The sequence below is a fragment of the Lemur catta genome, chromosome 24 (genome assembly GCF_020740605.2).
Source record: "Lemur catta isolate mLemCat1 chromosome 24, mLemCat1.pri, whole genome shotgun sequence".
Taxonomy (NCBI): Eukaryota; Metazoa; Chordata; class Mammalia; order Primates; family Lemuridae; genus Lemur; species Lemur catta.
This window is the reverse complement of record NC_059151.1, coordinates 5,329,527-5,356,899: the sequence shown is the minus strand read 5'-3', so window position 1 is coordinate 5,356,899 and position 27,373 is coordinate 5,329,527. Positions and strand designations below refer to the sequence as shown.

Genomic DNA, 27,373 nt, shown 5'->3' with positions numbered 1-27,373 from the left:
GCTCGTTTTCCGTGCTCTGTTGTTTGTATTTATTTTGCCCTTTTTTTTCTTTTTTTGGAGGCAAAAACCTGGTGGTATAAAAAGCACTTTTGGTATAGAACATTTAGTTCAAAGTTATATTCATCCAAAAATTCTCAGGACACTGCTATTATTTAACAGACATTGATACGTTTTAGCATATGGTTGTACTTCTGCTTAACCAGAATTTTCCAGCCTCCAACTTAGGAAATAATGAAGTATAGTAGATCTTCCCAAGGTACTTGTGAGCATAATAGAAACACATGAGATGCTTTTCCCCCCCCCGTGGGTAAAGTAAAATGTCCAGCTGTCATTTTTGTTTTTCAAAATAGAAATCACTTTATTGATTTTTCGTAGTTATAAAAGTAACACATGGTGAATAGAAAGTATTTAAGTAGATTTTAATAAGAAAATATAAGAACTATCATGGCTGTGACAGAATTAAAGGGTCTAATATGTAAAACTGTGTTTCCTTTATTAACAAAACTCCAAAATGCACATAATTATTTTTGCCAGTAAAAAGAAAAACTCCTTGAACCCCAAATATGTCATGAGATTTTGGTCATTTGTCCACTCAGAAAGGTGATTGTATTAGTTTTTTATAGCCCCTTACTTTCCTAATCTTTAATCTTTTCTTTTGAGTAGAACTTCTATTTACTCGGTATATGAATACTCTAACTGGCCACTATGGCATTTATAGAGCTACTTTTTTCCATTTCTAAGACAGAATGTTCTCCAAACTTTCTTTAGTCCATGACAGGCAAAATTTTAAAAAATTCTATTCTTTGATGTTAATTACAAGTAACTATAAAAATAATTGTAGCTTTATTTTCAAAGACAATTTAAGTGAAGTATCAAGCCATTACTGTTTTATTTATGGCAAGAGTGTTCAGTTTATTTTTAAAAAAATAAAAATATCTTTCCTTATAAAACTATTCTACCTTCATTTTTTAGAAAGGTATTTCAGCTATCCATCATGGTTTCCGTTACACATTCAAACTATTTTTTTTACCTTTTTCACTGAAATATTTGTGTGTGCAATAATTAATTCAAATGTATAGTAGAAATTTTGTTGACTGTGTAGTTAATAAAAATTCAGTGTCAAAAATATACTCGTAAAACAAATGCGTTGAAAAAATGTTATGGATTTAATTAACATTTTTAGGTAACATTTGCTTATTAACTTGAAGTAGTTATATTGATGTAACTACTTTGAGGTGATGAGACCCTATGAATCAATTCCTAAATGAAAGATACTCTTGAAACCGGTCATAAACATTGTTTGAAGGGAGTCTATTACTTTCATGAAATTAATCCTATTTGAAATGTTTTAGTCACATACAGAATCAATAATTAATGTGTACTTATTGTCCTCCCCTTCATCTGTCTCCCTGTATTATGACCCAACTAATTTAATAGAGAAATTATTTTAATTGGTTAAATCTTAGTTTGTGACTTTAGCTTCTTTGTGACCTTACATGAGCAAGTTTAAATTTACATGAGCAAAGTAAGCTCTGCTTAGTTTGGGGTGATTATAATCTTTGTAATTTCAAATCCCAGAAATGAAGCAGAGCATGTGAACTTAGAAGAGATTACTTAGGCATTATCTCTGTCACCAAGATTTTATCTTAAAATCTTTTTTCCTGCAATTAATATTTGAAAGCTAAAGCTGAGAACACCTTAAAAATATGGTTGGTGTGTTCTTTCTAGAGTGACTTAGTGAGCTATGAGAATGATGTGTAGCCATGGTATTAATGTTACTCCGTTTGGCCTTCATTGCTGTATTTCTCAGACATCTCTAGTTACAGCTGTATTTCTGATAAGTATTTCTGATCCCTATATAGGCTAGAGATGGAAAATGGCAATCCAGAAATGGCCTGTGTCCATTGGCTCTGGAGATGTCTCTCTAGTATAAGCCATCTGTCCCCATGTGTGTTCCCTCTGCCAGCTGTTGTCTCTGCTCTTGGGCAATGAAAAGGGTTATATTTCTCTTCTTTAGGTAGGAAAGCCACTTCTTGATTTGAGTCCAAGATGGAAGAAAAAATGATACCTCCATTACATAATGCCATGACACTTCTGCATGAGTAATGATTCCCAGCCCTGCTAGCTCAAGGTCATACTCATCTGTTTCATACCTAGTACTATGTAGACTATATATGCCAAAAAATAATTGGAATAGATGACACAGAAGATAACATCAAAGTTAACATTATTTCCACCATGTACTTCTATGCATCAACCTAGTTTGTGTGCTTATTCCTTTAGTAAGAGTAATAGTAGAAAAATATTGTGTGTCAATAAAAAAAATTTAAGAATTTTTAAAAAGTAACAGAAGTAGTAATAGAAATAATAGTGATGATGATGATAACTAACATTGATCAAGTGTCAAGCACTGTACTAACTACTTAATGTATATTATCTAATATTCATAATATTTCATGTATTGTCATATATTTAGCCATTTTGAATATTGGGACTATTTTTTGTTTGTTTGTTTGTTTTTTGAGACAGAGTCTCACTCTGTTGCCTGGGCTAGAGTGCCGTGGCGTCAGCCTAGCTCACAGCAACCTCAAACTCCTGGGCTCAAGCGATCCTCCTACCTCAGCCTCCCGAGTAGCTGGGACTACAGGCATGCGCCACCATGCCCAGCTAATTTTTTCTATATATATTTTTAGTTGTCCATATATAATTTCTTTCTATTTTTTAGTAGAGACAAGGTATTGCTCTTGCTCAGGCTGGTCTCCAACTCCTGAGCTCAAACAATCCACCTGCCTCGGCCTCCCAGAGTGCTAGGATTACAGGCATCAGGGACCATTTCTAATTTATCATTAATATAAAAAGCACAAACATAAAGTTAATAAAGAATAACTTTTGAATATGGAAGAGTACATTTTTTAGATTTTATTGCCTGTCAGAATTAAAGGATACAAGTAGCTTTATGATTAATGTACTCTAGTGTATAACCTCTCCTCCCCTTTTAACGTTATTTTAAAATTAATATTTATTTCCATGCATATTATAGGCCAACTGCATATCTATATATTTGTACACAATGTATATTATAGTTTTTCAGGTTTTAAAACTTTGTATAAAAATAGTATGCAGAGCACCTCCTTCTGCAGTTTCCTTTTTAAATTTTCTTTTCAATATGTTCTATCAGTATTCACTTTCAGCCATTGTTATAGTTTTTTTCCCCAATACTTAGATTGTCTCCAATATTTAGGTTGCTTCCAGTATTTTGCTATTACAAACTATCTTTAAGTGAATAATTTTCACTTGACGCATTTTATGCATGTGGGGCATAAGCATGTACATCTTTAGCTTGTCCACACATTACAAGTGCCTCTTAGGATGTGGTACCAGTTTGCATGCTAACAGTTCTATATGATTTTTTCTATTTTTCATGTCCTCACCAGCCCCTAATAGCAGAGATTTTGTTTTTTTTTTCTCAGTCTAATGGGTATGAGATGCATCTTGTCACTGCCTTAGTTTTAACTGCTCTAATATCTAGTTGTGCCAGAGACATTTATTAGTAACTGAATATCCATTTTTTCCTGCCCCTTGCAGTTAGGGGCCAGCCAGCTACTTCTGGCCAATAGGCTATGAGCAGAAGTGACAAGTGTCACTTCAGGAGCAGAGAATTCAAAAGTTTTTGCATGACTCTCCAGCCATTTCTTTCTGTACAGCAACTAGACAGTGGAGCGTGGATCTTTTAGTGACTTTGTGTTGCCCCCATCAGCTTACATTGGATCTGTGTCATGACCAAGAAATAGACTTCTGTTTTGTTAAGCTACTGAGATGTTTGGGTTAATTTGTAACTTCATCATAATGTAGTCTATCCTGATGAATACAAGTGGGCAGCTTTTCATGTTTATGTTTTCATATGTTTATTAACCTTTGGTCATATCTTGATTCTTAATCTGTGTACTGCTTTTTCCTGCTGTTGACAGTTTTACTGTTGGATTGTTTGCCTTTTTCTTAATGATTTGTAGGAGTTTGTTAGCTGTGTTCAGTTGTTTGTGTTCCAAATACTTTGTCTCGATTTTTTTGGTTTTCTTTATAATACTCAAAGTAGCATTATCTTTTCCTCTGCCTTCCAAATCATATGGGAATTCCTCTCACTGGAAGAAATTAACCAGAACCCTACTGGCAAGAGATTCTGGGAGATGTAGTTTCCAGGCTTTATGCCCCACAGTCCAAAACTCATATGAAAGGCCGGGCAGGGGTGACTCATGCTTGTAATCCTAGCACTGTAGGAAGCCGAGGCAGGAGGATCACTTGAGGTCAGGAGTTCGAGACCAGCCTGAGCAAGAGTGAGACGCTGTCTCTACTAAAAATAGAAAAATGAGCCGGGCATGGTGGTATGCACCTGTGGTCCCAGCTACTCGAGAAGCTGAGGCAGGAGGATCACTTGAGCCCAGGAGGATTTTGAGGTTGCAGTGAGCTAGCCTGATGCCACGCCACTCTAGCCTAGCCAACAGAGCAAGATTCTGTCTCAAACAAACAAGCAAACAAATTTCAAATAAGTGGATTAGACCATATATGCTATTAAATTTATTAGAGCTGGCTGCATGAAAGAGAGAGAATTTAAGTTGAATTTTTAAAAAGAAGAATTGGAAACTGGACAGAAGAAGGATTTCAGATAGAATGGCATAAGCAAAGACTGGAAGGAGAAAGTGAGCATCTTATACTTTGATCAGAGTTTATATACTAGACTAGTATGAGTGGACTGTTTATGAAGGGAAGTAATAGAAGATAAATTCTGAAAGGTAGGCTGCAGCCAAATTGTAGAGGGGTTTGATTGCTAAATCTTACATAAAGATTGCCTTGCTCTGTGATAAAATTTATTAAGCAAAATAAATAGCAAAGAGAAAACAAATCTAAATAAAAGGGAATTTATTTTCCTATCTCAGAGGGTTTTAGAAAAATAACTGAAAAGGCACAAATGTGAACAAAAGGATAATAATTATTATTTTTTTTGCTGGGTCAGATGACTAGAGAAGGAAGATGTTAATGAAAGATCTTTGGCTTCGGAGTCACAGGGAAGCAACTGTGTCTCCTAATAGTGATACATTATTGGGCACATTACAGAGTATATTGTGATCTCAAGTGTTCTGATTTATAAGATGGATAATATATAATGATAATATAGGTAGGCGTCACTTCTTGAGTATTTACTATATGCCAGACACTGTGAAAAAGACTTCTCATGTCACTTCATTAAGTCCTCACAACACTATAGGATAGAAATGATCCCTGTCAGTCTGGATAGTCTTGGTTATACTTCAGTAATAAACAATCCCAGTATCTTAGCGGTTTAGAACATTTTTTCTTGTTCGTGCTGCCTGTCCAATTTAGATTGACAAGCAGGCTCCATGTATGCTGATCACACGGGGACCTGGACTGACAGAGCAGCCCGTCACAAATGTGACCAGTTACTCCACCAGAGGAAAAAGAAGGAATTCTGTAGGATCTTGCATTGGCAAATAAATGCTCTGGCCCAGAGGTAACTCCATCATTTCTGCTCAGAACTCATCACGTTGCCCCACCCAGCCACGGTGGGGCAGGAAATATAACGCTAGGATGTTCTAGAAGGAAAGACAGTTTTACCAATATTTGGTAAACAGCAGTAACATTCTACCACATTTTCCTACTTTTTTTTATAGGTGTGAAAACAGAGACTTAGAGAGGCTTAGTTAACTTTCCCAAGGTTGTAGGGATAATAAACATCAGATATATTTGATCCAAAAGCTCAAACTCCTTACCCTTATATTACCTCCCATCTCTATAGTCCTATCTCCTCTGCCATGTTATTCTACTGCTTTGCAGAGTTGTTATGAGGATCAAAGATAATATATTTAAATCATTGGTATACTGCTTGGGACTTAATAAATACATAGGGCTTAGTGAAAGTTATCTTTTTTTGTTCTTATTTTACTTCTTAACCCATGGTTTAGAGCCTTTCTTAAGTGCAAAAGCTCTAAAATGTTTTTATACTAATCATGATGACAGCAGCTCTTCTCAGCTACTAACATTAGACGTGTTTTGTATGTAAAGGCATCTGATGGCTCACAACTCCTTATTCCCAGCATCCATTCTGAAGACCATTTTATATGTCAGCCACACTGTTGAGAATGCAGTTCCCTATCAGGCTAGGCTACCAAACTCACAGAGTAATTAGTTAAATAGAATTCAGTGGGGTATCGTAGAAATCTGACACCTTTACCTACCATGTGGATATTGCTATGAAAAATTACTTGTTAACTTTTCATTCCATCAGGCTCCATAAGTTTTTACTTTTGCTCATTGTGATAACAACATGCCCTACACTATCAGGAGCAGATGTAAAATCTACTGGGGACTCTTGTACCCAGATTTTATGTGCATTAAATAGCTTATAAATGATAAAGAAGATTCCTAAAGCCGTCGCTAAATATTGCCTGAATTCTTGCAGTCCTAAATAATTAGCCATACCTAGTAATTATATTGAAAACCAATATTGACACTGTACAAGTTTACTGTGTGTGTCAAATGTTAATGGAATGAATTTTAAATAAGAAAACAAAATTCTAAATATTGACTATAACTTGACTAATTGATTTGTTGAAATATGTTTTCTATTTTAAGATATGATAAGTAGAAAATAAAGAAAGTTCATTAATCTGTGTCTACAAGAGGAAAATACATTACTGGTGTGGTACCTCCGTTGACTTTTTCTAATTCCAATTTCCAAATTAAATAGATTATGATTTTTATAAACAGTCTTTTTTATGGAAATAGAATGTCAGGAAAGTACCAAATTTCTTTCACTAAAATAGAATCATTCTCTAGGAGGGAAGGAGCCAGAAATGTTCAGAAAGAGAAAGGATTTATTCACTTAACTAAATAAATTCGGAGTGACCACCAGCACTGGTCCCACTGAGAGGGACCTTGTTAAGGGCTGTATCCAGTATAAGGGATGAGAAGTATAAGATTTGAGGGGGAAGTGGAGGTGAACTGAAGAGTACTTTATTTTTTTTTTATTTATTTTTTTATTTTTTTTGAGACAGAGTCTCGCTGTGTTGCCTGGGCTAGAGTGAGTGCCGTGGCGTCAGCCTAGCTCACAGCAACCTCAGACTCCTGGGCTTAAGCGATCCTCCTGCCTCAGCCTCCCGAGTAGCTGGGACTACAGGCATGTGCCACCAGGCCCAGCTAATTTTTTCTATGTATATATTTTAGTTGGCCAGATAATTTGTTTCTATTTTTAGTAGAGATGGGGTCTCGCTCTTGCTGAGGCTGGTCTCGAACTCCTGACCTCAAGCAATCCACCCGCCTCGGCCTCCCAGAGTGCTAGGATTACAGGCGTGAGCCACCGCGCCCGGCCTTGAAGAGTACTTTAAATAAGAGATTGGGACTCCTAAATTTAAATCTTTTTAAGTAGGTAGTGGGGAGCAACTGAAGTTTTTTTTGTTATCTTCATGATCAAAGTCAAATAACATTGCAAAAAACCCTCAAAAAATCAGACAATAGAGGAGAAAAGCAAAAACCCAGCTTCCCCCTCTCTACCTGTATTAATACCTGTTAGCATTTTGATGTATAATATTTTGCCTCTTTTCCTATGTGTGTGTGAATATGTTCAAGAAAGATATGTTTTATAAGCATGTTATTTTCTGCCTTTTCTCCTTAATATAAGCATTTTCTATGTTAGTTGAGGCTTCATAATAACAATGATGGTTATTCTCATACTGCTGTATTTCAGATGTTTTCAGTATTATAATATTATTCAAAATTATAAATACTGCTTGGGTAAACATTTTTTAGCGTAAGATTTACTTCTTAGAATTATTTCCTCAGGTTAGATTGCTAGAAGCGAATTCACTAATCCAAGTGTTATAAACATTTTTATGACCCTTAAAACCTAGTGCTAAATTAAATTTTTGCCAAGGAGTTATAAAAATTTACACAAGCTACTAGAAAATATGAGCGTGTCAGTTGCACACATCCTCCTCAGTTTTAGGTGTTATAATTTAATCCTTTTCTGTGAGCAAAAGGACTGAAAGTAAGACCCTGTTGTGAATTTATTACTTTATTTATTGCTAATGAAATTCCATGCATTTCTATGTGTAGACTTATTATTTATATTTCCTATTTTATGAAGTATCTTTCAATTCAATGTACTTTCCTCATTTAGCTCTCCATTATAAAGTGTTTTTGCTTAAGTAGTTGTGTGAATTGATTATATATTAAAAACACTGGCAGTTAAGTTTTGTGAGTAAAGACGTGACATTAGGAGAGGGTAGGTGGGTATTAAGAATACTAATCTGACTATGGTCTATTGAATAGATTTTAGAACAAAATAACCAATAAGAAAAACTCTGTTTTATCTTATTTTGTATTATTATTATTGGTCTAACATGAAGCAGACTTGTTTTTTATTTCCCCATTTCACTGATACTACAGAATGGTAATACTGTATTTTTCACGAACTATTTTCTTCTTAAGTTGAAATTTTAATTATTGCTGTTCATTTTTACAGCAGAAATGTGTCTTTAAGGAAAAAGGAAGCACAGAGAAATAACTTGCTTTTTAAATTATAGGTTCAGGATAGAAATGTAAGTTAAATTCAAATTGCCAAAGTCCCAGTTTGGAGCTAATTTTGGGGTTTTGAAAGTTGACATTATATAAATTATGCATGTTATTGGGATTAGTTATATTTTATCTGGGTGCATAGTGATTTTGCTTGTATACTCTGAATCATTCACCTTCTGATGTTAGTCCTTTTAGTCATTTCATGCTGAGTTATGATGAAATTTTGATGATTTCTTCTCTTTGTCTTACCAGACATTTGGCCTGCATTAATTTATTTTTTCAAAATACTTAATTGTCTCTCACATGCCCAGCATTGAACTAGAAACTAAGCATTCAGATCATTGAATTTGATGTGTGGTCTTCAGACTAGTGAGGGATGTAGCCTAATGCTCAAATGTTTAGTTATACATTGTGTAAATTGCTTGGAAGGAAAATAGAGTGCACGGAGGATACGTAGCAAGAACACCTGGTTTAAGCTGATGGATCAGGGAAAGCCTTGAAGGAAGCTCCATTTCCTTTGAGACTAAAGCACTTGAGAGTGGATGAGGAATGGGGGACAAGTGTTTTGAGTTTTGTAACTGCTCCTAAGAAGGTCCTGGGGCTGGATCACTGAATGAGGCTGCTTCTGGAGGGTAAAACCCAACGAGAGAAGCAGAGGCTGGAGAAGGGCTTCACAGGCTATTAAGAATTTGGGAGTTTCTCCAAAAGGAAATGGAAGACCATTGATAAACTTTAAATAAGGGCAACTATAATTAAATTTCTGCTTTAAAAATGTAAATCTGGCTTTTATATGGTGAATATAATCAGAAGAAGGCAGAAGTGGAAGTGGGAAAACCAATCAGTGCAGTTGTCCAGGCAGTAACATATGAAAGCCTGGAATGGGTGGAGATGAGCAGAAGTGGACTGAGGTAAAGATGACTCTCAGGTTCGCGGTGTGGGTAAGTAGCCGATTAGCGACCATGTAGTCTAATGGTTTGAATCCTGGCCCTGCTGCATGCTCCATAGTGTCTCTGTACTTTTAGTTTCACTGTCTTCCAAATGAAGAGGTTAATTGAAGCTCCTGGTTAGATACAGATTTGAGCTCGGAAGAGAGATCTGGACAGAGATACACCTTTAAGAATTATTGGCATATGGATGGGAGGTGGTACATAAATGAGGAGTCATAATCATCTCTGTACTATAATGAGCAAACTGAGAAGGCAGCGGCTGATTACATCTATGCCGGTGTTAAGTCATAGAGAAATTATGTATGTACCGAGTAGCCAAGATGGAACTTCAGTGTTGGAAAAGGATATGTTGCAGAGGGAACAGCACGTTCCAAGGGAGGGAGGTTCAGGAGAGAATGTGCATGTTTATAGACTTGGAAAAATCTTGGTTTACAGGGCGTGGTGTCTAGGAAAGCTGCAGGCAATGAACCTACAGAAATAGTCTGGTGCCATTTATGTGCTGCCTAAGAGTTTGGATTGTAGACTATACGAAATGGAAAGCCAACGAGCAATTTTAGTCAGGATCAGATCACCCCTGGCAAGAGAGAGAGTAGATCAAAAAGTAGACCGTAAGGAAGATACAGTCCAAATGAGAAAGGTGAGGGGTGCAAACTAAAGTGCCAGGGAGAGAAGGAGAGTATATAGATAAAAGCCGGGATTTGGTGAATGGTGAGGAAACACAGAGGAATGACATCCAGATATAAGTGGGCGAATGGTTTTTGTCTGCCTTTCAGTAGACTATAAGCTCTTTCAGAATAAGGCTGTGAGGGTCAGTGTTGTATATCTAGAGTCCATGTGTCTATCTTCCTGCTGGCCGTGCACTTCTTTAAGACTACAGCTGTCATCATTAATGATGCCAGGGCCTAGCCTAAGGCTCAGCATGTCATTGTCATTTGGTAAATGCTTCTTGAACTGAATCGTTGTCAAATTTGAACAATGCTATTTAAGGTTAGTCCGAGGGCAGTGGTGTTTACAACTAATTGATCACAACCAGTTACAGATTCCTTTGTTCCTTCTCCACTCCCACTGCTTCACTTGACCAGCCTTAAAAAAGAAAGAAAGAAAAGAAAAATACTATTTAAGTTTAAACCACTAGGATAGTTTAGTCATAATGACATGTCTTCCCAAGTTCTACAGTCTTTATTATTTATATTATTATGAAAATTAATAGCTCTGCCCTCTGTCATTTGCTATGTGCCCGATCTATTCCAGGCACTAATGATACATGAGTTATTTAGTTTCTATCACAACTTTGAGGCATCGGTTTTTAATTATACAGATGTGAGACAACTGAGCCTCAGAGAACTTAAAGGACTTGCTGCAAATCATGCAGCTAGCAACAGGGAGAAAGAGAGTTCAAATGAATATGTTGTAAAACAAAGTGTTCACTTATGACAATGTAAATGGCTTCTAATTCATTGAAAAGGTGCATTTTATAAAATCAAGTAACTGGTAACACTTCGTGGCTTTGTCACAGTGAGCAGCGCCTAATGGTCCTCCTAATGGAGACCTCGGTGGCTCCTGACCTTGTAGTTTCCAGTCGGCTTTGTGAATAGACTTCATTAGATTCCCAGTTTGGCAAGAGGAGTGCAAAACATTCCGTCAGCTTTCCTTGTTTATAGTAAGGGCTACATTAAAAGAAAGCTTGGATGATGAATAAATACCATTTGTTTTATCCCTTTCATCATTTTTTGGCAGTAATGCTCACAACACACACTGGCAAATGCACAGAGATACAGATGTGCTGTCCTGTTCCCCAAACAGCACCTTCAGAAGAAACTTTAAATGTAACATCCTTTCACTATTATTGGTTGAAGGTGGGAGGTACTTCCCCTCCCACCCCACAAATGTACCTTCATTTATAGATTTATCATAGAAATGCAAACAGATCACCAGATAATTATAGTAGTTACTATCTACAATCAGAGATAATGAGCTCTAGAGTTTTCCAGAGGGAGCAGCGCAACTGTTACGGAACAGTATGAGAAGTCTTAGAGCACAGAATCCTGAGCATTCTTATCTTTCCCTGAGGAGTTAACTTGTATTTTTTGGAGAAACCTAGGCTGCATTATTTCCTACCCCCGCCCCCCATATTTATGCTGAGAAGAATAGGATATTTTTAAGAACATATGAATGTCATTATCAAAAGATATTTTCATGTTTGATCAGTGCTTTGGTGGACTTATTTAACTAGTGTTCAGAGAAGGGGTTGTAATTACTTTTTGAACATATTATTTTATTCCAGTTATATATAAAGAAACCTGTAAGGAAAAACTGGTTATAGTTGTATAATACATAATTTATAAGTAGATTGGTCCAACTGATTCATCAGCCATATATTTGGGGCAGCAAGGGAGGGGAAAAATAAACAACAAAGGAATATATTTGTTTTTACAAGGAAAATATTTTATTGAACATTCATTAATCACCTCTTATATGTCAAAGACTTACAGGCAAGAGATAGAAAAATGAGAAAAAAACACTTGGGATCACTCACTCTAATAAGGACAACCTGTCCTTCCTTCTTTCCTTCCTGGGTGGGCCCCTCCCCTGTCTGCCTAATCCCAGCGCCTCTGACCCACTCAAGAACGCTCCTCCCCCAATTGCCTCCTTCCTCTCCCCTCTCCTGCATCATCAGTTCTAGGTCTGTCTACTGGATCATTTCCATTCGAATAACAATGTGTTGTAATGTTTTCTATCTTATTTAAAAAAAAAAAAATCCTCTGACTCCACAGCTCCCTTTAGCAATCACCCCATTCCTTTGCTGTTCATCACAACAAAATGCTCAGAAGAATTGTGCATATGCTTACTGTTCTCACTTCCTCTTCTCTCTGAAATCCACTCTCATCAATCCCCACTACAACACGAAACAGCACGTTGCCAAATTCGGCGGTTAGTTCTCAAATTTCATCTCATTCACCCTGTCAGCATTTGACACACTTGGTTCTCTCCTTCCTTTTTTTAATAACAGCTTTATTGAGATATATATAATTCATATGCTGTAAAATTTACCCTTTCAAAATTACAATTGAACGGTTTTTAGTATAGAGTTGTGCAAGCAGCATCACTCTCCAACTACAGAACATTTCCTTACCCTCGGAAGAAACCCTACACCCATATGCAGTTACTTCTCATCCTACATTCCCTTGTAGCCACTAATCTACTTTGTCTCTGTAGATTTGCATGTCCTGGACATTTCATATAAATGGAATCCTACAATATATGTCCATTTGTTACTGTCTTTCACTCAACGTATTTTCAAGATTCATCTGTATCAGCTAACATGACTGCATTCCCTTTTATGACTGAAATTATTCCATCGTGTAGACATACCACATTTTGCTTATCCACAGATCAGTTGATGGACATTTGAGTTGTTTCTACTTTTTGACTATTCTGAATAATGCTGCTATGAACATTCATGTACAAGTCTTTATGTGGACATGTGTCCTGGAGTTGCTGGGTCATATGGTGACTGTATTTCCTTGTTGAAATGCTTTCCCTTGCCTTTCAGGATATGCTCTTTCTCTCTCCTTCACTTCCACTCTTCAGTCTCCCTAAGTGGGTCTTCTCTCTCTGACTTCTAAACCTCGAAGTGCTCTGGGAATCAATTCTTCGTCCTTATCCCTTCTCTATCTAGATTCATTTCCTAAATGGTCACTTTCAATCACTTGGTTTTACAATACCATCTGCATATGGATGACTCCCAAACTTATACATCTAGTTCCGGTCTCTCAACTCGGACTCCATCTCCACCTGGCTATACTATGGGCGTCTCAGCCTTAGCATGTTCAAAGCTAAACTCCTGATTTCCTCACCACAATCTGCGCCTCCCGCTCTCTTTTCCAGCCCCATAATGGCAGTTCCATGCTTTCAGTGCTCAGGCCAACCTTGTAGTCTTCCTTGATGCCTACCTGCCCCATACTTCCTGTCCAAACCATCAGCAAATCTGCCAACTCCACCTTTAAAATATACCTAGAATCTCATCTCTTCTCACCATCTTTCTGGTCAAAGCCACCGGCATCTCAGTCACCTCCTGGCTGGTCTCCTTGCATCCACTTTGGCCCTTCTACAAGCTTCTCTCCATGCGGCAGTAGGGATCCTTTTAAAATGAGACTTAGATCATCATGGTCACTTCTCTGGTCAACATTCACCGAAAGTTTTCTATTTCCTTCCGGGTAAAAGCCAAAGTCTTTAACATGCCTACAGGCCTACTGGTCCGGGCCTCCCGCTGCTTAGCTCCCCTGTCTCCTGCCTCTTTCTCCTCGTTCATCCGGCTCCGGCTGCAGAGACCTCGTTGCTGGTCCTCAGACTCTCTCATCATGCGTCCTCCTGGGGACCTTTGCCCTGCTCTCCTATCTGCAGTGCCTCTCCCCAGACGTCCTACTGGGATGCTCCTTTATTTCTTTTAAGTATGTGATCAACACTGCTAGTGGCCTCCCCAGTTCCGGTCTCCCTCTCTTCCTTGGTAATAGGAAACCAGATTTTTAGCTGGGGACATTGCTGCGTAAGACTACTTTCCCTGACTTCCCTGCCAGCTAGGTGTCACCATGTGACTAGATCTTGACCAATAAAAGGAAGCAATGACATTTTCCTTTAAGGATGGGGCATGCTCTTCCTTGGGCCTCCCTCCGTCCTACCGTGTTTACAACAGGAACGTGTATCTGGTCAGTGGAAAAAGACAACAGATAAATAAATATACAGGGTGTCAGATGGTGTAAGGTACATTGGATATAAATAAAGTGAGGTCAAGCCAGTGGGAAATGGGGCACAAGGCAGGATTTTGTTACTTATGTCAGAGAAGGCGTCACTGATAAAGTGATATTTGAGCCAAATCTTGGATTAGTTAGGATTAGGTTTTCTTGTCTATAACATAAACCCCCAAACAAGATAGAAATTTATTTCTCTTAAATAAAATTTGTACGTCATGGCTGGTAATGAGGTTGCAGGAGACCCAGGATCCTTCAGCTCACAGCTCCGCACACCTACGCTGTGATCCCCAGGGTCTTGGATGTCACCGTCACATCACACCAGCCAGCCCTCTGCTTTCCTAGGGGCCAGAGGAAGCCGCCTGGACTACCAGTACTCATTCAGTTTGCCCTGGCTTTGGCAGTTCATCTTCACTGCTCATCTTCACTTTGGTCAGGAGAAAGGGATTTCAATAACCAATTACCCTGCTATCTCATTATGCAACCTTGGACAAATCATTTCCGTTCTCTGGGCCTCTGGACTTTATTTCTGAAATGAGGATTGGAGTAGATCATCTCTCCAACTCTAAAATTGAATGGTTCTAAAATACTCATCTAATTTCTTAGTTTTCCACCTAAGTTTTTTTTTTTTTTGCATAAATATGAAACTTGTATCAGCTAGCTGTGATCAAGCACTTTAGTTATTTATGCTAAGTTTGCTTTTCACGTTAACACTTATTTTCAAAAATCTCAAAGAAAAATTACTTCTTGACAAATTTAAATCAGCAGCAAATGTTACTCTAAGGGATTTTTTAAAAACTCCCACCTGCCTGAGCTCCATCTCAGATATACTACCTGTGACTGGGAAGTAGGGTGGTGAATGAATTTAGGGAAATGTACTTTTTAAGGTCTCCAAAGAATATTCTAATGTGCACCCTTGGTTGAGATTCACTGACTGCTTATTCAGTAGTCTCCCTTTGGAAAGCTTCTAGAGAACACCTTGTTTTAAGGCCCCATCTCCCCGTGTAATCCCATCCTCTAAATTAGCAAGAACTTGAAGCCAAAGGGTTTCATTTGAGATTAGATGACAAACATAGAGATAAATGATGAAATTTTTAAAAGCAAAATTTGTATCACCAATAGATCGAAAATTTGTTGAAGTTATATCTAAATTCTTAAACTGCTCGGTTTAAACAGTTACTTTTTGCCCAAATTTTTTCCTGACAAAAGACTTGAAGTCAAGGATTTAAACAAATAACTTCATAAAATAGCAAAATGGAGCCTGTGTTAGAATTCATAGGAGGCCTCACCCTACTGCCATGTACAGATTTACCTGTGAGCAGCTTAGGTAAGACTTCTTGAACCCGAGTCCCAGGGCAGATGGCTCTACCACGGAGCCATATAGTTGGAGTAAATATATTTTCCTGACTCATGGTCTTGCATTAATAATTTCCCTGCTCTATATCCGATTCTTCCCATTTCTGTACCACAGCTATTTTTTAAACTGACAGATTTTTGAAATTGAGCATAAATGAAACTTTTAACATAAGAACAGTGTTTACATAATAGAATTAATGTGCTGTATGGTATCAATTGATTAGTAACATTTCAGTGTTTCTAGGAAGAAAGTAGATGATATCATTTAGTTTGTTCAGTGATTCATTCATTCATCATGCAAACATTTAATGGTCACTCACTGTTTGCTAGGTTCTGTTCTGGGAGGCAGGGCTACAGCAGTTAACAAAACTGACAAACATTTCTGCTGTAATAGCTGCTTGGGAGGCTGGGGTGGGAGGATCACTTGAGCCCAGGAGGGGTGAGCTATGATCACACCACTGCACCCCAGCCTGGGTGACAGAGTGAGACCTTGTCTCAAAAAAAAAAAAAAGAAAAGAAAAATTTTTAGATATTAATATTTTAATGGCTGAATAACCGTTAATCATGATTTACCTATTACAATAATTTGGTTATTTAGAATGCTTACATTTTTTCCTATTATAGATAAAAATATGATGAACATATCTTTCATCTAGTATTGCCCTCAAATCTGACTTTTTCCTAAGGCTATCTTTCTAGAATGGTTCAGCAGGTACCAGAGAGACAAATTGAAAGAAAAGAAGGTTTTAACTACTGATACAAAAAGAAAAAAGAAGATGGGTTATATTATGAGAGATAGTATGACTTTCAGCTAAAAATGCCATTTCTTCTTGTAATTCTAGCATTTAACATGTAACAAAAAATATTCAGCAAGGGACTGAGGCCTATCTGGGTTCTGACTGTACCTCTGCCACTAACTCATTGGGACAAATCAACTCTTTGTGCCTCAGTTTAGTTTCCTCATCTTTGAAATGGCGATTATAATAATTCCTGCTTCCTTGGGTGGTTGTGAGAATTAAATGGTGGGTTAGTTTATATAAATCTCTTGGAACTATGCTTGGCCCAGAATAAGTATACAATAAATGTTTGTTTATAACAGCAGCAGCACCAGGATTTAAGAGACTGTTTTCTAATTTTACTTTCTCAAAGGACATTCCTTTGTTTCTTTGCCCATGGCATCTTAAATACTAAAGTACCTCATAATGCCACAGTTAGAGCTACTCCAAACCTGCAAATACATGCATGGAATGTACTCTAAGATTCCTGGCATTGTTTGTATTTTAGTTGTGCACATAAATCGCACAGCATATACCTAGATCTTTATCTCAAATAGCCAATGGCAGAATTCTCATGAGCAAAGTATTCTTCATAGATGGTTTGGAGGATTTCCTAGTTTTTGCCTTCAAGTACAAAAGATACTAAACGACTAAATAAATGAAGAAATGACTAAAATAAAGAAGCAAAGTGTGGTGTGAACTCGTGGATGTCAGTTGTAACTGCAGTGGAAAGAGAAAGCCAACCACCCAGTCTACATCCCAAACCCTTGGCCATTTTCCTGCTGCAGCCGGGTGTCCCTGGACACATTCACTCTACTTGTTACAGTAAGACTTTTGACCCTAAGTGGAGTCCCTGTGGCCTCCTTGGCTCACTTCTGCGAAATTCATAGCTTATCTTGGTCCATTATGTCTTAATGTGCCGGTGCTACAAAGGGAGAATAGATCCAGAAGAGCAGTGTATAGCGATACGTTGCCTCAATACAGGTTTCTTCCTACTTGTCCCTCTAAAGCAGGACTACTGATATTTTGAACCAGGTAACTCTTTTTACGGCAGGCTGTCCTGCGCATTGCAGGATGTTTGGTCACATGCCTGGCCTCGGCCGCTAGATTCCAGTAGCACACACCCATCCCCACCATGACAACCAAAGATGTCTCCAGACAAAATCAGCTCTGGATGAGAAGCATTTCTTTAAAAGCCACATTGTGGTAACATGGCCACTTGTATCCTCAGCCTTGGCTGACTGCTCTCAAATGCTCCTGCTCTCAGAGAATTCAGTGATGAGAAGTGACTGTGAGTGCCACCCCCAAGCTAGAGCGTGCAGAGCATACACCAACACGAAACTATCTAGACCCTGACATGGATACCCAAAAGCATAAAAATAAACCTATTCCCTCTACCTTTATTGTAAGGCCAAGGGTAGTATAAATTTATTTTGGCTCAAATCATGAGTTTCTAAAAAGCTCATTTCCGGCTAAAGTAAAGCAAATGGTCTTTTCTTTTTTCCTCAGAGTTAATACATGTGTGAACTAAAATTATATCAGTGAGACAGCAGGTTTTCAAATTTTACCATGTTATTTTTATTTTTCGTATAGTCATTGCTATAGTGAAGATGTAGTCTCCAAGATATATCTTCAAGAAGAGATATCATTCGTCCTCTTTAAAAACTTTCATTCCTTTTGAAATAATGCATGTATATTTCACAGTTCCAGTAGTCTGAGAGTTACTGAGCTACTTTTTTTCCCCTAGCAATTCTCTTCTTTCATAAACTACGTGTGGTATTTTTATGAGCTCAATTCTTTGTACTACTTTGATGTATAAATAATGAGTTTATATTTTAAAGTTCATGGTTAATGACAATCATGTCTATGTTATTTCTATAGAAATTATCACAGAAATATTCGTAGACAAAATATAGCTGATGTACTTGCTATTGTCTGAGTTCTAAGTGATTTGCATTATAAAGGCTATTTTAATATAACCTGACAGAATGAAATAAGCTGCATATTACTTTTTTTTACCTTTGAATATTACACCTTTATATAATTTGGGGGTTCTATAGTCCATTCAGCAATTCATCACTGAACCTAAAATGTTGTCTCCTTGTTTTAATACCATGAAGTGTTGCCAAACAACTACTCTTCTGTTTGCTGTAATATCAAGAGGGAACTAAATCTAAATGTGAGATTTTTATCTAATTGGTTTGAAATCTTACTGCTTTCCAGTGCTTTTTTGATTTTTTTTATGTCTGCTCTTAAGAAAAATAACTACATTCAAAAGGAGACCCTTTATGAAATATATAATAGCATATATTTATACTTGTCATGTTCTCTTGCTGTTTATCTTAATATTTCTTTTTAAAAAGTAATCTTGGCATTCTTGAGAATTTCTAAGAGAGTAAATTTTAAGTTTCCCACCACACAAAAAAATAAGTATGTGAGGTAGTGCATATATGTTAATTACTTCAATTTAGCCATTCCATAGTAATACATATTTCAAACATGTTGCATCTGATAAATATATACAGTATTTGTCAGTAAAAAAAATCTTGGCAAATATTATGGACTATAGAAATGTTTTTATAAGCTCATAATTTTTTAAATTTTTCCGTGTTTTCCTTGATTTTCATGAGCTTACAAATGCTCTTCAAAGAAATGCCATGAACAATTAATTGGCAATCATGAAATTTGGGCAAATTTTACATCACAAAATAAAAGTTAGCTTTTATTGAGTGTTCACTTTGCTCTATGCTAAATGTAACTTTTTGCCAAATAATGTTCACATATTTTGTGTGTACTGTTTTTTATGAATTATTAATATTTTTAATTGACAATTCATGGTTGTATACATTTATTCATGTATCACTTTTATGTAATACTCATAGAAGCATGAATTTATTTAGTATTTATGTTCATAATTATTCCCATATTAATTTTTTTAATTGTTACAATAGTCTTGAGGACAATCAGTGTCTTGAGAATATCTTATAGTTGAAAAGTATGTTGTCTAACAATAATTATTAATGGATCCAAAACTTTGCTAGACTTTATGGTAAAAAATAATAATAAAAAGAAGGGGAAGAGAGGGAGGAAGGAGAAAGGAAGAAATAAGAAGAGAAAGAGGCTCTAATCTCTGTCTCTAGAGATCTGGTTGAGGCCATGTGACCTAGGAACATGAGACAACCAAGATTAAGGTATCCGGCAATGTGTAATCGAGGGTAGACTATGTGGTGGTGTGTTGGAGGAATTCCAAGTGGGAAAAGGTCACTGAGATATCTGAGGTTAGTTCTAGAAATTCCATGGACAATGGAATTTGCCTCACAGGATGTTAGGATTGGTTTGCTCTCAGGCAAGTTGGTGAGTGGCCAGTTACAATCAGGTGATATTCCGTGTATAAGGACAAGCATGAGAGAAGTCCTAGAAAAAAGAAGCTTCCAGTGTAACAAGTGCAAGAGATCCAAGGGTTTGGATTTTTCCCTGCAATTCTGACATCATTTTTTTTATGTATTTTTAAGAAAAGAATATTAATCGTACTCATATTTTTTCTGATCTAAAATAAGAGAGCGTGAGGATATTTATGGGGTTGGAGAGAGCATAACTTCACATATAGTCTGAGACATGTGTTGCCAATGTTTCTAAAGTTATAAGAGAACTAAAAAGATTGTATTTTTCCTGTTTATTGCCTTACCCAAAAATTTATTGGACCATATTTTGCCCTACAAAAGAGGATTACAATAGAAACTATCAGCAAACTCGTGTGTATTTTGCGTGTTGGTAGTAAATGTGTATGGTCACCCTTCCAACATTGACATCCTTTATTTCAGTGATTCTCAGCCTTTTTTTTTTCCTGCCTCTTTCCACTGTTTTTTCTTTCCTTCACTCCAGGGTGCCAGTCTGATATACTTGCATTATTTCTTTTTACATAGAATGATTATTCTAAGGAGGGGTAGGCCTGGGGAAGATTCGTGTCAGAATCTCAGAGAAGGGTATGGGGGTATATATGGTTTGAAAGTTCCCCTTGGAAATATTGGTATATCCCCTCCCCGTGCCCTTTGCTATATAATAATTTTATATGTATTTTAAATTCCATGCCTAGCTTGATATTTTTCTGGGGTGTTATTAATACATTGAATTATTAATAAATTGGAATAAATTATCTTTTTTCAGAAATTTAATTGGAAAACCTGTTAAATTTATCTTTCTTGCTTTCTCTCTCTCTTTTTTTTTTAATTTTATTTTCTAGATCCCGAAGTCCAGGAGTGAAGGATGTATTCAGGCTTACAGAGTACCACAACCAGAGCTATCCGATGGCATTCCTCAAGTCAGCCTGTGGCTACGTCGTAGAAAACCCTGCTTGGAAGACGTGAATTCAGCAGAGGATGCAAATGGTGCCCAGTTGGTATCCAGGTTGGCATGTTCTCTTTGTCTACACGATACATATTGCATCATGCACGCTGACCTTAGGCCCGCAGTGTAGGCATGTCTGCGTACCTGCATTGTATCTGTATCTGTCGCTGGAGTCAGTAGGATACAGATCAGTAGAAACATTTAAAATTTACTCTCGGTTTTAAGAATTTTCTGACTAATAGTTCTTATCACAGAAGTATTCTCAGTTGTTTTGTGTTCTGGATTGAAACATGTTATTTAACCAGTAGGACTATGCTGGGCTCACAGTTAAAAAGTTATTTTTTGGATGCCTTTTTGCAGCATGTTCAATAGAAAACATTATCTGCAATTTAAAGTGGAGATTAGAGTTGTCAGTAGAGCTACTCTCACAAACTAATTTTTAACCCTTCCATGTAACACCTAAAAGCAAAAGCAGATTTCTCTGGTATACATGAAGAAAAAGATGTGCAATTTTCTTAAAATAGGGATCTGAATCTTATTTACTACCTACTACTTTATTTACTACTAGCATATAGAATTTTTCCTGTTAATAATTTTTCATCTTTTATTGTAACTTAATCTACTTTTCAAATAAAAGCTATTATAAGTGTTAAGGAGCTCTAGGGCATTGAAAGATGTTTGAGACATTAAGTAGAGAAACAATATAGTTCAGGAGCTTGCCACTTTGAGTTGCCTTATAGAAGAGATTGAATTTGAGCTGGATCTAAAAAGATGAAGATAATTTAGACAGGAAGAGAAAGACAACGAGGGTGTTGTAGGTAGACCCAATTAGGAGGCATAATGGGTGTTTTGGAAATAGTTGGAGATGAGGATGGAAAGGGGGAGTGAGGCCAGGTCACCGAGGTCTTGAATGCCAGGCTCAAGTATTTTTGCGTTCCGTCTTTCATTCATTCAACAAATCAGGCCGATAATCTCTGGTTCCAGGAACTGTTTTAAGACAGGAGATGCAACAATGAACAAAGCTGGTGTGGCCCCTGTTAATGAACCTTACATTCTAATAAGGAAGACAACAGAGACACAATACAAAAAGCCTGTGAGGAAGATGATTTCAGCTCTAATGAATGAGGTGTATTAAGAAACTATAACAGGTTAATATAACAGACTGACTGAAAGATCATTTAAGTTTGAGTAGTCAGGGAAGACCTGATTGGAGACAGGAGGAGGAGGAGAGTGTGTGAAGATCAAGGAAAGAGCATTCCAGGCAGAGGTGACAGCAAATCTAAAAGAACTAAGGTAGGAGAAGCTCGGTTTCGTCCTACGGGTAATAGGGAGCCAGTGAAAATTTGAGGTAGGTAGGGGGAGGATGGTAGGTACGATGGAGAATTGGGATATTAGGAAAAGTAATCTTCCATCAGTGTGAGGGACAGATGGAGGAGGGAAAGTTTGGAGGCAGTTACAGAGTTGGTTCCTTCAACAAATACTAATTATTGAGATCCAGTTGTGTGGCATTTACTGAAGAGACATAAGTCCTATACTTGGGGAGACAGAAGAAAAGCAAATAAAATTTTAATAATTATCTTTAAAGACATACTAAGTGCCTGTTGTGTACCAGACACTCTGAAATGGGCTGGTGACAAAATTATAAATAAGATTCAGATGTTCTTCTTGAGCAACATAAAATATAGTTCTCAAGATGCTCTGCGAGGACAGGAAGGACACAGAACCAAGTAGGGGAGATGAGGGTTAGAGCAGGTTTCTGAAAGAGACTTTTGAACTAAGGCTAGTAGGATAAGTAGAAGTTTATTGGGCAGAGAAACAGAGATAATGGTGCTCCCGGAAGGAAAAAATAATATGTGCAAGGACATTCAGGGTAGTGAGGACAGTTTGGAGAACTGCAACTGCAGCAGTAGATTTCAGAAGATCTGGATTTTAGAACATAGAATGTAGGGGAGGGTACAGATGGGTTAGGAGACTAAACTATAAATAGGTCAAATCATGGAAAACTATATCCCATCTTAAGGAGTTCTGCTTTTCTCTTGAAAAGAATGAGGAGTAATTACAGAAATATAAGAAAGAAAAGTGTATATATATTTATATATATATATTTTGACAGTCACAGAAACTGTGAAGGAAAAATGATATAAACAGACTTGTATTTTATAAAAGATCCTGTGACAACAATGCAGAGAGAAATAAGAGTGAGAGGTACTGGGAGCCCAGCAAGGAGGCTGTCGGGGTGATTTAGTACAAAGTAAAAGGCTAAGGAAGAATGAATATGCTTTAACAAGAATGTCACTTGATTACAAATTGCTAAAATACGGCTATTATTATAAGTAAATGCTACCTGCAGAGAGAGTTGTGCTTGTTACATTTTAAGAGAACTTCTTCCTTCATACTTCTCTTTGAATGTAACAGAGCATGGTGGCAGGAATAAAGGTCAGGTCCCCATGAAAGGTGATTCACAAGGAAGGAGAGAAAGAGGGGGAAAAAGCTCTTTGTTTTCTCATCCTGGAGGGATTCCAGTTTCTAGCTTACTGTGCTGTAATTGAAAGTTATTGAAGTGACCACTGTTTCATGGAGACACAGAAACGCAAAGAAAAAGCTGCAACATCTTGGGAGTTTCACAAAAAAATTGCAGGTCCATTGTTTGTAAGCAGAAAGTTAGCAGGTATGCTACTATGATTAAGGTGAGTTTTGTGGCTCTAGGAAAAAGTGTCATTGGGTCTGAGTGTCTTTGAAAGTACTATAGACACACTGACAATTAATGAAATTTTGTAGTTAGCTCTTACAGAAAGAGATTAAGTGATGAAGAATGATTAAAATGCTTTCATTTTCTGTAATGTGGGTAAAAAAAGAAAAGCTGTCATTATGCCAAGTAGGTGCCAAAATCCAGACTCCTTGCCCTGTCCTCCCTGTCTCTCCAGCCCTCCTTCCCCCGAGTTACACTTGCCTTTCTCTCATACCTGCAGCCACTGCATAACCCACACTTTGAACTGTCTTGGTTCCAGATAGTCTCTTCAAGATCAGATCATGTGTCAGATTTTGTCTTGATATTTGCTTTAAAAATTTTAGTAGCCCTACATGTAACATTTTTTGACTATATCACAGTCTTGTCAGGTAGCACTATGAAAAGAATTTCATATCTACAAAGTGACCTTGGATGAAGAAACTGTGATTCTGAGAAGGTCATACATTTCACAAATATTTATCGCGTTAGGTGAATTATCCAAGATCACATATTTAGTTGACAGGCTGAGATTACATATAGATCGTCTGATTATTTAACCATTATTTCCTGCCTGGCTTCTGCCTTGAGTTCCTTTCCTCTTTCATGTGTTTATACTCCTCTCTCCCACCTGATTGTGAGTTCCTGAAGGAGAGAGGGACCGTGTTTTACGTCTCCTTTGTGTCCACGCCGGTATCGAGTGGACGTGTGCTCAGTTGCTATTGCCATGGTTGTTACTGTTGTGATGTTGTCATGTGTGCCCAATTTGGATTTGAATTCCACTGTCAGACAAGAGCGCTGACTCCTCTTCACCTAGCTGGCCTAGACCTCTCAGAAATTGAAATCTGACTCTAAAATAACAGAATTTCATGTGTCAGTTTTCTCTCTTGTGGTCCTTGGAATGCACTAACCCAAAAGCACCCCGTGCTTCATATCCTTAGAGACACCGCAGAAGTCAGGACAACTGTGCCCTCTCGTTGTTCTCACTTAATATCTATGTCATCTCATTTCTATCGTGACATGCTGCTTATTTATGTAGGAGAAACCCATTGTTTTATAAGGTTCATCATACCTCTGTGCAACTCTGCACTTGCGGCAGAATGTGTGTGCCCTGTGACATTTGCCAAAAAAAAAGATATTTCGTATTTTAGTAACGTATTACAAGAGTACATTTCATAAGAATCAAACTTGCAGCCGTATTGATAACAAATATTCAACATTAACTGTACTCTTTGCCCTTCAAGCTATCTAATCTGCAATTAAATATGACTTTCTTCATTTCTGAAGTCCAGCCAGCAAAAAAAAAAGCAGTCATAACTATCCTCTGTTTGTACTTCATAAAGAGCACTCCAATTACTTGCTGAACATGTGTTCATTCCCTATAGTGTTTCACTCTCTGCTGCTTGGAACCAAGTCAGGATTTTTAACCAACTACTGAAGCCGAAATAAAATTAGAATTCTTAGCTACAAGATTCATAACCATGTCACGTACAATATCATTTGAAAAAGTACCAAATATCATAGCAGTTGTTCTGCTGACTGTGCAGGGTCGACTGCCACAGAGCTCATATGAGCGAGGTAGAGTCTAAAGCTGCCTTGTGCAAAGCCTGGTGATGAGCTTCAGCATGCAGTTCCCCTACAGAGCTACCGTTTCCTGAGTTGTCTCCCCTCTCTAGCCTTCGTAAGAAAGACTTATAGAAAGGTAGACTTGAAAAGGTGTCCAGCGTCCCAGACTGGATTAGAAAAAATATCTGTCTGTATCTCAGCAGACAGTGTTGGAATCATTTCTTGACCACCACTAGCTCCCATGATAGATGCCCCAAGGTCTTCTTAGGTAAACTATTTTATATAAGCTAAACATTTATTAAAAATATTTTCCAGTCTTGAACTTCAATGTCCTTTTAAAATGAAAGTCTCTGATATTTCTTTCAGTATTTTTATTATTAAAGTACAAACAGTTCTCTACCCATTCACCAAAATCTGCCCCTCAGTACAATTGCTATGACTACTCAAATTTTGACATTTCACTGGGATCTAAACTTCAACTAAAATTTTTTTTTCTAATACTGTTTACAGTGTAAGCAGGTGATAGAAAAAATCGGTAAGTGATTGTAAGGAAATTTATTGTCATATCTTCAGACCATTTCTACTGGCACGTAGATCACTAGAGTGTGTCTGGACTGCTGCAGTCTTATTGGATTTATTTTAGTAACTAAGTCAGCAAACTCTTATTGGGCACAGCCTAACAATCCGTTAGCCTTTTATCTTCTTGTCTGCATTTTGTTTGTTTTGTTTTATTTTTTGAGACAGGGTCTTACTCTATTGCCCAGGCTAGAGTGCAGTGGCATCATCGTAGCTCACTGCAACCTCAAACTCCTGAGCTCAAGCGATCCTACTGCCTCAGCCTCCTGAGTAGCTGGGACTTACAGGCATGTGCCACCATGCCTGGCTAATTTTTTCTATATAGATTTTTATCTGTCCAAATCATTTCTTTCTATTTTTGGTAGAGACGGGGTCTCACTCTTGCTCAGGCTGGTCTCGAACTCCTGACCTCGAGCGATCCTCCCGTCTCGGCCTCCCAGAGGGCTAGGATTACAGGCGTGAGCCCCCGCGCCCGGCCTCATTTAAACTTTTTTTTAACAAAGTATTCATTCAGCTATCACTTGGTTTGGCCAAATTCTGTATTATTTGTCTGTTTCATATAGAATGATTTGAAGTCTAGGATGATATTATTTCCAGAGATACTTAGTTTTTGAAAAATGTTTCACCAAGCTGTTTCCAGCCTTTTAAAATTGGATTGATTTATGTTTAAAAGTTGTCTTCCTGAAGTAGTATTTTGGAGAGTTGTTCTGGAATTATAATTCATTTTCAATGCATTTTCTTTTATTTTGTATTTTATTGTATATATTTAAGGTGTAAAACATGTTTTGATATACATATGTACACATATGTTTATTAAAATATATTTTCTTTATTTAAGTAATGAATTGCAGTGCCTATCTGGGGGGCCACTAGTTTTATTAGCTTCATTTATTATAAGTCTGGTTTATTTCCTAATTTATTTGAAATTTCTTTTTCCAACTTAGGTGTTTTCTCACTGAAATTCAGTGAGAAAAAAAGTTTTTTGGTTTCATTATGAATTCTAATAACGCTCTATATATGAATATCACTAAGAAGAAAGGATACAAACATATCCACAGTTATTTAATGCACTGGGTCCAATTTTCTGAAAAGTTGAATTTAAAAGGGTTTTTAAAAAATGAGATCATTTAAAATACACTAGGAGTTTTGACACTTTAAGGACTAATACTGTGGGTTTTTTTTTTTTTTAGATGTGATGTGGTAACACAAATTGCTACTTCCCTTTATTTTCCTTTTAACTATATTTTCACTTATTCATTTGTCGGGTTGGTCAAAGAAAACCATTCCACTTTGTGTTAAAGTGAATTAATTTTACCAGCCAGTGTATTGACATGGAGAGATTTGATGTTTGTGCTCAGTATGTCTTGTCTCAGAAATATGAAAAGTTTATGTTTTATGGATACAGAATCGGCCAGCCAGTCACCCTATCACACTGAACAATTTGGGCATTGCTCTAAGGAAGCTCTGCGGAGCCCGGCTTCTCCCCTGTCAGGAAGTATCGTTTAACGGGGTGAGAGGGCACTGGGACAATTTAAGGCAGCTGATCTCAGGTGTGGTGGCAGCTGTTGTGTGGAACATGACTTAGTTTATGAGAACAGAAACACTATTATCTGGACTCCTGAGGGAGATTTGGAGAAAGTCATGCCCAGCAAGTCCCAATCCAGGAAAATGTGCTCGAAGCACTTATTTATTGGCAACGATCGCTAACTGAGATTCCATCTGGCAAAACTGTGGCTTTTTCCCCGTCCC

The 27,373-nt window shown here is 37.3% G+C and overlaps 1 protein-coding gene across 5 annotated transcripts in view; it reads left to right on the top strand.

Annotated features, from left to right (window-relative positions):
- The window catches only part of FAM13A (family with sequence similarity 13 member A), a 180,172-nt gene that overhangs the window by 67,060 nt on the left and 85,739 nt on the right, over positions 1-27,373 (top strand). For all 5 annotated transcript variants that reach the window (XM_045536820.1, XM_045536829.1, XM_045536823.1 and 2 more), the window contains one exon: positions 20,654-20,817. In XM_045536820.1, the coding sequence (XP_045392776.1) occupies positions 20,654-20,817 (164 nt within the window). The remainder of the gene's footprint in view (positions 1-20,653; positions 20,818-27,373) is intronic.